The sequence below is a fragment of the Camelus ferus genome, chromosome 7 (assembly GCF_009834535.1).
Source record: "Camelus ferus isolate YT-003-E chromosome 7, BCGSAC_Cfer_1.0, whole genome shotgun sequence".
NCBI classification, from domain to species: domain Eukaryota; kingdom Metazoa; phylum Chordata; class Mammalia; order Artiodactyla; family Camelidae; genus Camelus; species Camelus ferus.
In genome coordinates, this window is record NC_045702.1 from 5,298,445 (window position 1) to 5,313,449 (window position 15,005).

General features: G+C 57.3%; 2 protein-coding genes across 8 annotated transcripts in view; one reads left to right on the forward strand and one right to left on the reverse strand.

Annotated features, from left to right (window-relative positions):
* The window catches only part of SMARCD3 (SWI/SNF related, matrix associated, actin dependent regulator of chromatin, subfamily d, member 3), a 31,535-nt gene extending 22,733 nt beyond the window's left edge, over positions 1-8,802 (forward strand). For 2 of the 7 annotated variants that reach the window (XM_032483106.1, XM_032483104.1), the window contains 12 exons: positions 2,354-2,565; positions 4,298-4,340; positions 5,154-5,276; positions 5,398-5,536; positions 5,723-5,856; positions 6,036-6,137; positions 6,372-6,533; positions 7,415-7,512; positions 7,670-7,805; positions 8,075-8,197; positions 8,316-8,417; positions 8,620-8,802. In XM_032483106.1, the coding sequence (XP_032338997.1) occupies positions 2,354-2,565; positions 4,298-4,340; positions 5,154-5,276; positions 5,398-5,536; positions 5,723-5,856; positions 6,036-6,137; positions 6,372-6,533; positions 7,415-7,512; positions 7,670-7,805; positions 8,075-8,197; positions 8,316-8,417; positions 8,620-8,673 (1,428 nt within the window). In that variant the 3' untranslated portion in view covers positions 8,674-8,802. Of the gene's footprint in view, positions 1-2,353; positions 2,566-4,297; positions 4,341-5,153; positions 5,277-5,397; positions 5,557-5,722; positions 5,857-6,035; positions 6,138-6,371; positions 6,534-7,414; positions 7,513-7,669; positions 7,806-8,074; positions 8,198-8,315; positions 8,418-8,619 lie in introns of all 7 variants that reach the window. The other 5 variants (XM_032483108.1, XM_032483107.1, XM_032483105.1 and 2 more) reach the window with 4 other exon arrangements.
* A 115-nt stretch (positions 8,803-8,917) lies between these two features.
* On the reverse strand, positions 8,918-14,709 carry CHPF2 (chondroitin polymerizing factor 2). The gene is given in 6 exon segments (XM_032483103.1): positions 8,918-9,397; positions 9,399-10,361; positions 11,087-11,269; positions 11,952-12,516; positions 12,964-14,218; positions 14,561-14,709. Coding segments are annotated over 5 exon segments (2,343 nt in total). The 5' UTR covers positions 13,251-14,218; positions 14,561-14,709; the 3' UTR covers positions 8,918-9,052.
* Between the last annotated feature and the right edge of the window lie 296 nt (positions 14,710-15,005).

Consider the following 15,005-nt stretch of genomic DNA (forward strand, 5'->3'; position numbering starts at 1 on the left):
AGGAGGGCTCTGGGGCTTCGCTGATGGCCTCTGCCTTCAGGGCCAGAGAGGGGCCCTCTCTAGGGGCAGACCCCAAGTTAAGGGGTCTGAGGATCCCTTGGCTGACTCAGCCACCAGAAGCTGATGTCCTTAATGCTGCAAAGGTGTGAAGGAAGGGCTGGAGTCAAAGATGTGAGGCCTAGAGACCAAGGGACAGGGCAGCACCATCCGGCCACAAGAAGGCCCACATGGAGCCTCAGGGAGCCCAGGGGACCTGAGGGAATGGAATCAGGTTGGAAAGGCTGTGGAGGACAGTGGAATGGGAGAGGCAGGGGCTCCAGGACTTGGGCTGGGTGCTGGTGGTATAAAGCAAACAGTCAGGTTTACTATGGCCAAATTTGGTTGCGACCCCTGAGGAAGGCACGTTCTCAGTCAGGGAGGCCAGAGTCCCTAGAATCTTGGCCCTTCTTGGGGGTCACTGAACCCTGGTAGCTGGCATAGTTCTCTGAGGCTTTGGAAGCTTCCCTCTCAGGGCCTATTCAACAGATCAGTGAGTACCACTGGCCTTGTGAAATGGTAGAACAGCTGATGGGGAAAGGGGCTTCCCTGAGGCAGCCTGTCCTCCAGCCCCCAAGGATCTCTGGGCTAACTTCCAAGTGGTCCCCATGTCGGTCAGCCTAGTGACCAGTCCTAACCTTGCTGCTTGGGGAGTCCCTTTGAAAAGGCCCATCTAGGAAGAAGAGGGGCTATACATGTGGATTTTTTATTTGGCCAACTTAGAGCTTCAGTTCTTGGGTGGCTGTGAGCCCCACTGCCCCACTCCCAGTACCCCATTTGTGCTGGTGGGGAATGGCCAGCTGGGGCTCTATTCTGGGCCACCACCCTGGAGGTGTGAGTGACAGGGTCAGGTGGGGCGGGGGAGGCAGACACAGGACAGGCAGGTTTCACTGTGGAGGCGATGGGCGGAGACAGCTGGCTGGCTGGGGGTTAGGGTTAGACACAGTGCAGGGCATGAGGGAGAGTTGGCAGTTAGAAGGAATTCACCAAGCTCGGGGTTAGGGCTCCTCCTTGTTCCTGGGAGCAGCTGCACTCCTGGGGTTGAAGTGAGTCATACTTAAATGGTAACAGGGGCACAGGGTCTGCAACCCTCACTCCCTAATCTCCTTCCTGCTCTCCTTGTCCCAGGGAGACATCCACCCAGCCTCCACTTTACAGCCCCTCTGGCCCTCCCCAGCCCCTCTTCTGGAATCTGGACAGGTGGGGTTTTAAAGTCTGTGGGATACTTCACTGGATGAATTTGACGTCATCTACCTCCCATCTGAGCACCCCAGTAGTGGTGAGGGAATCACCTACCTCATCTCCCTCTCCTGGGCCCTCTTTGAGCCCTGACTTCTGACCTCACTGGGTGGGGTGGGAAGTGAGGCGGTCTGGAGGATGCGACCATCTCTGGTAATCCAGGAGGACAAAAAGGGAGAGATGAAGTGCTCCCCTTAATAAGAGGAAATGCTGCTGCTTTTGAGCTACCCAAGCCCTCTGAACAGCCCACCTCCAGTGGAGCTCCCCTGACACCATCACAGAATCCTGGTGAAGTCTGACCTCAGCCTCTCAGGTGGCCTCCAGCCCCACATCCAGCCTTCACCTTGGGAGCAAATTGTGGGGGTTGGCCAAGTCAGCAAAGCCCCTGCCTGTGGAGTATTGGAATCAGAGGAAGGGGGTGAGGATTGGAGCTGAGAGATCAAAAGCAGGGGCCCAGGGAGAAGAGTGGGTTGAGATGGAAAGGGTGAGTGCAAGGGCAGGACAGCCCAGGAAATGGACTGGGAAGCAGGGAATGGAAAGAGGGGCGGCAGAAGTCCCAGCAGGGAGCTCAGCCCCTAAATGAAATGAAGCAGCAGAGAGCAAAGACCCTGTCCCCTCAGGAAACAGCCGCTCAGTGCTGCCTTCACCAGGAGTTGCTGCATGACCTTGGCTAGGTTGCTTTTCTCCTTGAGCCGCGGTTGCCTCATCTGTCAAGTGGGGATGGAAGGACCCGCTCAGTCTGTCTTGCTGAAGAGCGTGTGGATGTGAACATCCTTTGAAAAGGTTGAAAGGCGCCATTAATATTCATTTTCGCGGCACCTTCCGCAAATCCGAGGCTGGCAATGCCCTGTGCAGTTGCCTGGCTTCAGTTAGCTTCCTGCAGCGAGACGCAAAGCCCCCTCCGCCAAAGCCGCGCGGTTCCGGCGCCCCTGCCCCTCCCACCCCTCGCTCACGCCGTCGGCATCAGGGTCACGGGTCCGGGGGCTTGGGGTGCGGGAGACGCAGCTCACCGCGCCTGGAGCCGGGGCCCTGGTGCGACCGGCGGGCGCCTCTTTCTGCTTCACCCCCGCCTCCCCAGCGCCCCGGGATGCCGTCTGGAGCCCGGATGCCCCACCAGGGGGCGCCCATGGGCCCCCCGGGCTCCCCGTACATGGGCAGCCCCGCCGTGCGACCCGGCCTGGCCCCCGCGGGCATGGAGCCCGCCCGCAAGCGAGCAGCGCCCCCGCCCGGCCAGAGCCAGGCCCAGAGCCAGGGCCAGCCGGTGCCCACCGCCCCCGCGCGGAGCCGCAGGTAAGTGGGGCCCAGCGCGGAGGGGGCGGACCGCAGGACCCGCAGGGACGGGGTGGGCGACGAGCGGGATTGGAAGAAGGGAGAATGATCATCAGGGAACGAGTCGTCTTGGGTGGGATACCCTCTGGGGAGGGGGGCTGAGGGGGCACTGGTCTGGTTCCTTTGTGTGCCCACCGTAGAGACAGGCTGCGGCCGTCGCGCCCTTCTCCTCGCCACCTGCTCTGTCCCTCTCTCCACCCCTTGTCCCCAGGTTTGGGTGATGCTTCAGTCTTTGGGGTGGAGGCAGGGCTGACATTAGGACAGAGAGCAGAGCTTTAGAGGCTGTGTTTCTTAAAGCGTGGTTGTCCAGTGTGCCTTCCTCGGAATCCCCTGGCTTGACTGTTTAAAAGCCCCACTCCAGCTAAATCTGAATCTCTGGCCAGGTGGGTGGAGCCTGGGAATTTGCCCTGTGGGTGGGCAATTTCTGCCCCGTTGTGCTCTCAGGTGATTCTTAGGCACTCAAAGCTTGAAGAGCTGCCACAGTCTGTCCTCTGGACCAGGTCTGCCCCCAAACCACCAGGGGCCAGCCGATTTCCTTGTCTGAGCCAGCTGGTGGCACCCCAAAAGCCCATGCTGGTGCCTGGCAAGAGAGATATCTCTTTGGGTTTCACTATTTAGCCAAACACACATGCTTCCCTTTGCACACCAGATGGAGTCCTATAAAAGGTGCAATATGGATTTTAGCTCATTATTAAATATTTTTTACATATCAAGGGAAATTTACCATTTATAGGAATCCCACAATGAATTGTTTCGCAGTGAGTCATTATTTTAATACAGTAAAAAAAAAAGTCTCTGATTTACATTGTATAAATGGAAAATTTCACATAGATAATTGGTTCAAAACAAATCAGACCTTTCAGAAAACTGCTTGCCTAGCCTTAGAATAGATTTTTGGGCAGGTAGGGGGCAGTGGTTGAGAACACCACACGGGGGCAGTATGCAGCCATCCTCTAGGATGGGTCCTTATTTCTACCCGCCAAGGATTTTCTGGGGTGCTTTTGGGAGTCAGAAGCGGCTAGTGGATCAAGAAGAGTCCAAGTCTCAGTTGCCACCCCAGGTCCAGCCCACTGCCACACCCACAGGAGAACATCCATACCCACTCTCTGAATACCTATGGGTGTGTCCCTGGGCCCTGTTGGCAAGTGGTCCAAGGGCATGAGCATTCCTTGCCCACCAGTGTCGCCTTCCAAGCCCAGGCAGGGCAGGGGTGCGAGTCCTCAGCAGCTTCACACCATCACTTCCTGCTCCAGGGATGAGGCACCGGGGCTGCTCCCCTTCCTCTGAGCTCAGGCCTCCTTGAACATGCACCCCTGCTTAGCAGAAAAGGAAAATCCTCAGAATCCTTCTTCCCTTTCCTCTGTCCTCTCCCCTTCCCAGCTTTCCTCAAACGCTTGCTTCTGCAGCTCCCCTACCCCTAGCCCCTTCAGAGTCTAATTTCTCTGGCCCTGAGGATGTGGTGGAGCAGAAAGGGGCTCCCAGGCTACAGAAAGGACGGGGTCACCTCTGCTCCTCGTGAGAGGACAGAGTGCCAGTGCAACACACCACATCATAGCCCCTTGGTTGGGCAGACGAGTGGGCTGTGGGAACCCCAGCCAGGCGGGCTGAGATGTCAGGATAATTTAGCAGGTGGCCTCGTTACTCCCAGATCTGTCGCCATGGTAACCTGGTTTTTTCTTTAAAAAATGTACAGTGCCAAGAGGAGGAAGATGGCTGACAAAATCCTCCCTCAAAGGGTGAGTGCCTTTCACAGCAGCCCCCAGCCCACCCCCCACCCTTTGCTGCTCCGCCCTCCTTCCCCCCTCCCCACCACCCTGGCCACCTCCCCCCCCCCTCAGGAGCAGAGCTCCAGCGTCCCAGTCACTTTCACTTTTTGTTTAAAAAGCTAATTAAGAAGTGAGGCTCCCCAGGCCAGAGGGAGGGGGTGGGGGGAGGGAAGAAGTGGAGCCATACAGGGTAGGATACTGGGCCTGGGGGCAGTAGACTGAGTTCCAGAGGTCTGAAGACGTAAAGGCGTGGGACAAAGAGGGGACAAGAGCTAGGGGATCACCAGCTGGCAGGGGGACTGAGGGAACAGAAGCTGGCCAAAGGCCCGGGCATCATAAGCGGACCCAGGCTGAGCTGGGTACGGAGATAGCATGATTGAGACATCAGTTGGAGCAAGTGGCAACTTTCCATGTCTCAGGGACCTCAGGGTCCTAGCCACTTTGCAGACACCCAAGGGAAGTCCAGAGGCCATGTGACAAGGGAAAGGACAAGATGAGGAGGTGAAGCCCTAGTGCCTGCTGGGCTGCATGGTTGCTCCGGCCTCCCCTAGTGATGGAATGCGTGAATCTCCCTAGCAGGAGCAGTTTTATCCCTACAAACAAGGCCCTTAATGCTGGATGTGGAGTCCTGGGGAGAGTCTCTTTCGAGCTCTCAAAGTTCTGCACCCTGAACTAGCCAGCTCCTGCCACACTGTTTGTGCCCTGGGACCCCATGGCACACACACATTCCACCTGCAAGACTGGCTGAGTCCTTGGTTCCCTGCCTTCCTCCTCCTCTTCCAGATCCGAGAGCTGGTCCCAGAGTCCCAGGCTTACATGGACCTCCTGGCGTTTGAGAGAAAACTGGATCAAACCATCATGCGGAAGCGGGTGGACATCCAGGAGGCTCTGAAGAGGCCGATGAAGGTGCCTTTGTTTAGGGGCAGGAGAAGGACACTAAGTCTTACTCCCAGAATGGAGAAGCGGGGTTGTCCTGGGGGCGGGAGCACACAGTCTTGGCTCTGTACTACACTCTTTATTTCTACAGCAAAAGCGGAAGCTGCGTCTTTATATCTCCAATACTTTTAACCCTGCGAAGCCCGATGCTGAGGATTCTGATGGCAGCATTGCCTCCTGGGAGCTGCGGGTGGAGGGGAAGCTCCTGGATGACGTACGTCCTGGCCCAGGTCTCTCCAGGTGTCCTGGGGTGGGTATGGGCTGAGCTGAGGACAGAACATTTCACTAGGGTTAGGGAGTCAGCCCTGGCCAGGGGTGGGTGGTCTAGAGAGACATTTTGCTGTGGAGGCCTGCTTCTAACTGTGCTGCCCTACCCAACCAGCCCCACCCACTCCCAACTCATCCTGCCCCCACAGTCCCTGTTCTGCCCCCACGGTCCATTCCTCTCCCACAGCCCAGCAAGCAGAAGCGGAAGTTCTCTTCTTTCTTCAAGAGTTTGGTCATTGAGCTGGACAAAGACCTTTATGGACCTGACAACCACCTCGTGGAGGTAAGACCCCAACCCCTCCTGCCCTTGAATTGCCACCCTTTCACAGACCACAATCCTGGAAGAACCTAGACCTCAGTCCTATCAGCTGCATAGATCTGGCTCAGGGACCACCCTAGAGCCCCAGGCCCCACCAGCCCAGATGGGCCTGTGAGGTGACCCAGCTCTTGTCCCCTGGACAGTGGCACCGGACGCCCACAACACAGGAGACAGATGGGTTCCAGGTGAAGAGGCCAGGGGACCTGAGTGTGCGCTGCACGCTGCTCCTCATGCTGGACTACCAGGTCCGTGCCTCCCCACCCCGCCCCAGACACCACAGGAGGCCCTCCGCACCCCCATTCCCTTCCCCCTAGACAGGGTGGGCCTCGGCCTCAAAGGTGCACATCGTGAGTCACCCCATTCTCCTCCCTATCCCATCTTCTCCGGAAGCATGTTTCCCAGGAACCCAACCACCACATTCCCCTAGTCCCGAGCCTTCTGGCCCTGAGCTCTTTCCTCTCTCTATTTAATTTTCCCAGCCTCCTCAATTCAAACTGGACCCCCGCCTGGCCCGGCTGCTGGGGTTGCACACACAGAGCCGCTCAGCCATCGTCCAGGCCCTGTGGCAGTACGTGAAGACCAACAGGCTGCAGGACTCGCACGACAAGGAATACATCAATGGGGACAAGTATTTCCAGCAGGTACCCTCCCTCCCGAACCCCATGGGGAGCTGGCAGAATTACTGGTTACTAAGGTAACCCCATCCCTCCCTCCGTGATTCCTGGTATCAGAAATGGTAGAGACTCATGGTCTTGGAGCCAGAGACCAGGGTTCTAGTCCAGGCTGTACCATGGCATAGCTCTGTGCACAGCCCATCCATTTCAGCCTCCCCAGACTAGACCTGGAACCCTACTGAGCCAACAGCTTTTGGGAACATATTCTTGGCACTAGGAGTTAAGATCCTTGGGTTCTAGTCCTGGGTCCAGACTTTAGGTAAATTACTTAGCTATCTTGAGCCTTATTCCTTAGCTATACAATACAGTGATAACAAACCTGTCCCATCTAATCCACTGGGCAGTTAGGAAAATCAAATTGCTGTGGAAGTGACTTGACAAAACTCTACCAGAGACCATGATTAATAATAACTTTTAAAGAAATACAGCAGATACACCTGAGTAGTGAAAATCAGAGTCAATGTTTATTGAGCGCTTACCACGTGCCAAGCACTTTGTATGTGCCGACTCATTCAATTTTCACAGCAACCCCGTGAGATAGGTCCTATTATCATCCCCTTTCTAGAGGAAGAAACTGAGACCTGAGATGTTAAGCAAGTTGCTCAGGGTCTCACAGAGAGTGGTGGAAGGAGGGTTTATACTCAGGCCAGCCGACCCAGGGCCTGTGCTCTCAACCTCTGCGTGGCGCCCACCCACCTCCTTGTCAGCGCTCCACTACTCACAGCCACCCTCGCCCAGCCCCACAGGCACTGAGGAATTAGACTTGTTCCTGGCTTCTTGTGGCCTTTTCAGAATGGAAAGTATGCTCTTTTCAAGCACAGAACAGTGATCTCTCTCTCCTACTTCAGATTTTTGATTGTCCGAGGCTGAAGTTTTCTGAGATCCCCCAGCGCCTCACAGCTCTGCTCTTGCCCCCTGACCCAATTGTCATCAACCACGTTATCAGGTGAGGCCCCAGCCTGCTCCTCAGAACAGGGAATCATTGTGGTCCCGCCCTCCTTGTCCCATCTTCCCACCCCCAGGCCCCTCCCTCCCTGTGGCTTCTGGCCCTTGGCCTCTTGTGGCGGGGCAGCTAGACACCAAGGGCTGGACTTCCCTGGCAGCGTGGACCCGTCGGACCAGAAGAAGACAGCGTGCTATGACATTGACGTGGAGGTGGAGGAGCCGCTGAAGGGACAGATGAGCAGCTTCCTCCTGTCCACAGCCAACCAGCAGGAGATCAGTGCTCTGGACAGTAAGGTGGGGCCACAGCCCAGAGCTGGAGTGGGACATCAACCCCCAAATGACAAAAGTACAGACAAAACAGACAAGAACATGGGCCTCTGAAGGGGAGGTGAGCTACTTGGAGCTCGGCCCCCCCACCCCCTTCCCTGGGACTGCAGAGGCCTCGGGGGCTTGAGGGGCTGCTCTTCAAAGGAACAGCAGCAAACCCCTCCCACCTCTTGCCCACTCCCCTCCTCTCCCACATCAGCACTGCCAGGTGAAAGGATCTGTCTTTCTACCTGTAGATCCATGAGACGATTGAGTCCATAAACCAGCTCAAGATCCAGAGGGACTTCATGCTAAGCTTCTCCAGAGACCCCAAAGGCTACATCCAAGACCTCCTCCGCTCCCAGAGCCGGGACCTCAAGGTGAAGGGGACTCAGGGAGCACTGGATGGAAGACAAGCATATTGGGAAGACCGTGAACGTGGTACACAGGGGCTGGAGGGGCTCTGGGCTCAGGGCTGACCCCACTGCTCCCTCCCAGGTAATGACAGATGTGGCAGGCAACCCTGAGGAGGAGCGCCGGGCCGAGTTCTACCACCAGCCCTGGTCCCAGGAAGCCGTCAGCCGCTACTTCTACTGCAAGGTGTGGAGGGCCCCCGATACCTCCAGCCTCCCCCACTTACTCCAGTAGAAACCTCCCTTCTCAGCCTCACCAGCCACTCCACCCTCCCCTTCACCACAAGGGAGCCTTCCCTGCTCCCAGATGCTCCTCCAGGGCAGGTGGGGGCCTGTCCTGTCACTCACCAGCAACACGTAACCCTGCTCCTGCTCCTGTTTCTCTACAGATCCAGCAGCGCAGGCAGGAGCTGGAGCAGTCGCTGGTCGTGCGTAACACCTAGGAGCCCTGTGAATGAGTGCCACCGCCACCATGGGCCTCTGGGCCCCTGCCCTGTCACCTGGGGCTCTGCCACCACTCCTGATGCCTGGTGGGTGAGGTGGGGACTGGATTAAAGGTCATTCGTCCGATAGCAGCTGTGTGGTCACTGATGACTGGGGAGGGAAGGGCACTGGGTCCCTCTGGGAAACGCCCACCCCCTTCTTCAGAGTCTTCTCACTACATTTTCCCTAGACCTAAAAACAGTCTGGCAGAAGACACTTTTAATAACATTTTCTTATTAAAAAAAATACAGCAATAAGCTCTCCATCTGTCCATCCATCTTGCCTTGCCTTCACAGGGCCAAGGTGGAAATGTGTGGAGGTGCAGGGCCCCGGGCTGTGCTAGGTGCTGTTGGCCTGCTCCTGCTCAAACAGAGCCATGGCGAGCTGGGCGCGGCCCCCCAGCCCCTCCAGGTTGCTAAGGCGGCAGCGGTGGTACAGTTCCTCGCTGAGCCGAGGGCTGCAGTCGCGCAGGGAGAACTTCTGCACCAGCCCTGGCTCCACGGCCCGGAAAAGGTGGAGCCCTGAGAACCGGAGGAAAACATCCATCACCTCCAGCCCCTCCAGGGCTTCCTCCTCTTCCTGGCCTGCCAGTTCACCAGCCAGCCGGGCTCGGGCCGCCAGGTAGTCAGCATTGTAGAAGCAGCCCTCTGCAGAAGCCTGTCGGTCAAACCTGCCCCCTACAGGGAGCCGCCCGGGAAGGGTCACCTCCAGGAGGGGACGGGGGGTCAGGGCCAGCCCCCGGGGGCCCTGGGGGAGATCTCTGTGGTGCCAGGGCAGGGTTGAACTCCTGGAAATGGACTGGGAAGAAGGCCTGCCAGCCAGAGATGGCATTCATGCGGCAGCGGTTGAGGACTTCGGGCCCGGGCCTGGTCCACACGGTAGTGAGGAAGAAGAGCGTGTCCACCGGGTGCTTCTTAGAGACCACGTCCATGAGCCGCACCTGGGAAGGGGCCTCCGCTCGCACGGCGAGCCAGGCCAGCCTCGTCCCAGGGTACCGTCGTTCCAACTCAGCCGCTGCTGCCTTCACCCCAAGAAATGGGTCTGGGGCCCCTCGGCCACCTTCCCGAGGCCCATAGACCAGCAACAAGGTGAGCAACGCATGTTCTCGTGGCTCCAGGACACTGGCTGCAAAGGCCTCGAGGAAGGCAGGGGCCGCAGCAGCTTCGGCCACCAGCAGCGGCAGCACCAGCTGCACTCGGGTGGCCTCAGTGACGTAGGGCATAGGGAGGATTTCCACCCGGCTCAGCGGCCGCAGCAGGCTGACCCTGCGGGCCAGGGCCCGCCGGTGCCCTCGCTGTGTCACGGCCTCCAGCAGCAGGTCCAGGGTATACTCCATGCCCCGCGCTGGATCGAAGCGCCGGTAGCCATTGAGCAGCCGCTGCTTCTGGAAGCGCAGGCGGGGCTGATAACGCCGATTCAGCTGCTCCAAAGCAGTCTCCACGGCGTCACCCACATCTGCCCTGCTGGCCCCCTGCAGCGGGCACTTGGGGGCCCCGTCTGCGCAGGAGAAGGTGTGCTGCTCTGTGAAGTAGTCCCAGCCCAGCACCTCAAAACGAGAGTGCGCTGTAAAAGGGGCAGGGAGCCCAATGGGCCAGCTCAGCCCTGCCTCCCCCTCTGGGGTCAGTGCAGTCAGGTTCCGGATCTGAGCCTAGGGTGGGAGGGACGCACGGTTAATGCCATCTAGGTAGTCAGCACCCTACCCAGCTCCGGTGTCCTGGGTTCTGAGGTCTGTCCTGATTCCATCAACACTTAGTGAGATGCCCGTCGGCTTATCATTTAATTCCCTGTACTTTACATTCTTTACCTGTAAGATGCAGAAGGCATAAGAATCATACCCACCTTACACAATTGCTGTGAGAAGGAGGAGGTGGGAAATGTGCTTTCGTGGAGGTTAGAGCATCCTGAAACACAGCTCGGCAGCCTTTCTCTTCCATGCCCAAAGTACTCATATCCTCTTCATAAAGGGACCTTTATTTTCAACTGTATTCCACCCCTGACAGTCCCCACAATCAACTAGACAATTCTTCTACCTTTGGACTTTTTAAAGAGAATGCTAGAAGTTCAAGGACTTCTGGGCTTTTGCCTCTTCGGTGGAAAGACTCTACTGGAAAGAAGTTAAAACTATTCTAAACGCTCTATCAAGCCCGGATCCTCAGAATTCACCTGCAAGCCCTTTTAAGTGCATGCAAGTCATGCCAGGAGCTTTGATTGTTGTATGATTGAACTAGACCCCCAAGAGCCCCTTCTCCCTGGAGTTGTTTCAAATTTAGGTATGGTCAGCCTCTTTCTACCTTGCTCAGCCTCCCTCTCCACTCACTGTGCACCTGGACCCTGAAGCTCCCTCTCATCTCCAACCCTGGTCCCCTGGCTCACCTGCAGTTGTTCTATTTCACTGTACGCCCGCTCCAGCTCCAAGGCACTGAAGCGTTTGTGGAGCCGGTACATGAGGGTTCCCTCGGAGACAGGGTGCACCGCAAAAGCATTCAGGAAAGCCGAGCTCCCCTCCTTCTCAGGGTCCCTATTTTTGGCCAGTTCAAATGAGCGATACTGCTGCCCCTAGAGGGACCAAGGATACCAATCAATGCCCCACAGGGAAGGGTGCCCATCTCAACCGCCTTTAACCCCCCCTCGCATTCACACCTATTACTGCCAGTGCTGTGGAACTGGGGTGGGGGGGGGGACAGGAGCTCATTCCAGTGTCCCCTCAATCGTGGCCTCACTCTCACCACTGGATTTTGGAAAAGAGTAAGTTAAATAGGCAACTAAGGATGCCCTATTCCCTCTGCAAAGAACCCCACTGTTTCTCAAGGGAATAAAAGCAGTGAGCCAGCAAATGCTCCCAATACTCTGGTCTGGGAGGATGGGCCCCCTCTGGGATCGTCCCCTCTTCTCCAACAAACAGGGTGGCTCTCTAGGACATTCCCAGATCATTCACAACTGTGCCTGTATCAGGGAAGAGGCAGAGGGCAGGGGGCCAGAGGAGAGGGGGACTGGTCAGTAGGGGACATTTCTCACTTCTCAGAGGGTCCCTGGCAAGATGCCACCTTTGATGGCCCCAGAGTTCTAAGACTGCCAGAGGGGAGCAAGGGAGAGCCAGAGGGGCGATCAGGGGCGGGGAACAGGAAAACACAGCCCCAAGGTGCTGCTGGGAAAGAGCCAGCAGCACCCAGCCCGGAGGACAATCACTCAGTCACCCCTAACTTGTTGGGGACCAGGATTAACTTGAAAGGGCTGTCACCTGGTGCTGTGAGACGCAGCCAATGCCCAGAGAATCAATGAGGCAGCGGCCAAGCCACTCATCAGGACGGGCACTGAGAATGTCTCCTCGGCAGCCATCAAGATGTGGCCGCAGTCGAAGCAGGAGACTCCGGGACAACAAGTAGCCAAAGCCGCCGTGGCAGTACCGGGCCTGCTCTCCTGCACCAATGAACTCCTCTGTCCGGCCCAAGTACAGGTCCTGGTTGATGCTGAGGTGGCCAGCAAGGGCTGCCAGGCGGGGGGCCTGCACATATGTGTCATCCTGCATGATGAAGAACCAGTCGTAGTCGGCCCCAAAGTGTGTGTGAAGATGGCGCAGGGTCTCTGACATGAGCCAGGCTGGTCGCTCGTCCCCATGAGATATCACCTGCATCCCTGCAGGAGTCCGGGCCCCTCGCTGCCCAGTGAAGTAGAGTAACCGAGGGAAGTGGTGGGCCACCGTGCGGTTCACAGCCACAGCCAGAGTGGACAGTGTGGCCCGGGAGGTCAGGACAGCCACCAGCAACCGCTCACGAGAGCCCAGCTCTGTCTGGATGTACCGGGTCCTGCGGAGAGACCAGCGTGCCAAAGGTCAACTCCCTAATCTTTAGGAACCCAGCTTGTCCAGCATATACATCCCCCTAGGAATTAGTGAGTTGGAGTTGAGAAAAGAGAAGGGAGAAACCTCCTCATCAACATTAATGAGCTACCGGAGGGAGCATCTGCTGAGTAGCTGACACTGGAACTGATTTGGAGAGAGGTCTACCAAGGATGGATTAGATGGGTTAGATCCAATTCCTGCCCTGTGCAAGCGCATCCAAACATTAATTTAACACCAGTGGATGAGACTTTCTCAGACCTGAGGAAGAGGAAAACATTTGAACAAACCATGACAGATAATAATGCAAAGAATGCTCCAAGTAGCCAACAATGAATACCAGTGAAGGCAGAAGCAAGCATTTAGTGCAACGCTAAACAGGGGTCTGGGAACTATGCACACACATAGCTCTCACCTGAGCACCTTCTTATAGGGCTTGTTGGGATCCCTGTAGTAGGGGACAATCCGGGGTTTGAAGTCTTCATCACTTTGGTCGAGCCGAGTTCTCGAGTCTGGATTCTGTGGCCCTCCTGGTTCCCCCACAGCCTCTACACAGGGATCTTCTCCCTCACCCTGGGTCCAGGAAACCCTCAAGAGGCTCAGGCTGCACCCCAGAGACAGTCCTAGGATGAGGGGCAGTGCTGGTCGCAGCAGAGCCAAAAGGGAGCTCAGTCGCATGATGGTGGGCCCTGTCAAGTGCATGCCCCGGAGGGCACAGCCTCAAGGATTGATCAGTGGGCTACTGGGTACCAGGCCAGTTTTAACCAGGGAACCTGGGGTCAATGAGGTCAACAAAAGAACAAGGCGTGTTTGCTTCCAGGCCCAACATCCCCAGGAAACATCTGCCTGGTCTTCAGTTTTCAAGGGGCAAGATCTGACTCTCAGTCCAAATGGTAATAAATATTAGAATCAATTAAACCCACTAATGAGATTATGGTCTGTCTTCCAATAAAAACGGGAGGAAACAAAACTCAATCCTGCCAAGCCTAACCCAAAAAGGACTCCATACATCTGTAGACTGGATCTATGCCAAGAGACAGCAGCCGCTAATAAAGACAGGGTTGGGGGAAAGCACAGACTCCATCAAAACAACAGCCCTCAGCTAGACGAACACAACTCCAAAGAGCGCCTGTCTAGGGGCACGTTTCTCAGTTTACTGAAAGGGCTGCTGACTGGCTGCTGAAGGCCGGCACAGGGACGGAGTCAGGGCCTTCCTACTCTATTCTAGAGTTAAGGAAACATTCGGCTAGAGTAACCCCTCCTCCTAGTCAAGAGTGGTCAGGAGCCACTGGCCTGGGGCACAGCTCTGCCCACCTAAATGAGGTGGATGGATGTGGTGACTCAGCACTGAGAGCCTCTCAGAGGAGCACAATGGCTGATAGAGCCATTTCGCAGGGCAGTCTTCTCTGAATCCCAGTTGCTGAGAGGCTGGTGCTGCCTACCATCCTCTAAGAGACGAGAGGCAAATGACAGTAACTCTGGCCGTGTAAGAGCGATTCGGTGTCTGCTTTTACCAGGGCCCCAGGTACCGAAACCAAACCCCAAGAGGCAGCTAACGACGACGCACAGATCCTGTGAAGGCACACAGAGGCTCGGCTGGCTTCGGGTGCGGCCGTTGTCAAACCCAGCACCCCTGTCTACCTCTCAGCAATCAAAGACCAATTCTAGTCCTAGAAAGAAAGCCCAAAGCGAGTTTTAGCCATTAGTCTCACAACAGAAATAAAACTGGCTGCGTCATGGAGCTGTCAAGAGGGGCAGGGAGACTCGGGCGGCGGGAATGGAGGTCCCGGCGAGGAGAGGAGGGCGAAGACCCCGTTCTCAGACCCGTCAGTGGGGGAAAAAGCCCTGCCTGCGTCAGTGGGAGCAGGACAACGGGGGACACCCCGAGGCCCACAGAGGGAGGCCCCTGCAGACCGGCCGGGAGCCGCGGCGGGCAGATAACGGGCGGCCGGGGCGTGGCGCCGCGGCCAGCCCGGACCCGGGGAGCGGGGGCGGGGGCGTGGGGCTGGGACCTGCTCCGGTCCTCCGAAGCGGCGCCCCAGACGCCCCTGGCGTGGGGAAGGGCGGGAAAGGGGGAACAGACCCCAGTGCCCGGTCGTGGCGCCGGCTCCGCCGCTGCAGCCGCTGCCACCTCACAGCCCAGCCGGCTCCTTCCTCTTCCGCTCGCTGTCAGGCCCCGTCTCTATGGTGACCGCATCCGGCCGCTCGCTCAGCCGCCGCCTTCTCTATGGCCGCCCCGCCCCCTGTCTGCGCCGCGTGCCTGCCGCGGGGTGACGTGGTGGTCCCGCCAGCCACCAGCACCCCCAGAACAGCGTTCCGCACGTGCTAATTCGAGTGAACACAGCCTGGCCCCGAAGGTGACCGAAATCTTCAACCTCAGCTCCCTTGTACCCTAGACAAAAATGCTCGCACCCCCAAAGAGCGCGCTTCTGCCTCCTTGACGACTTCTCTCAATGG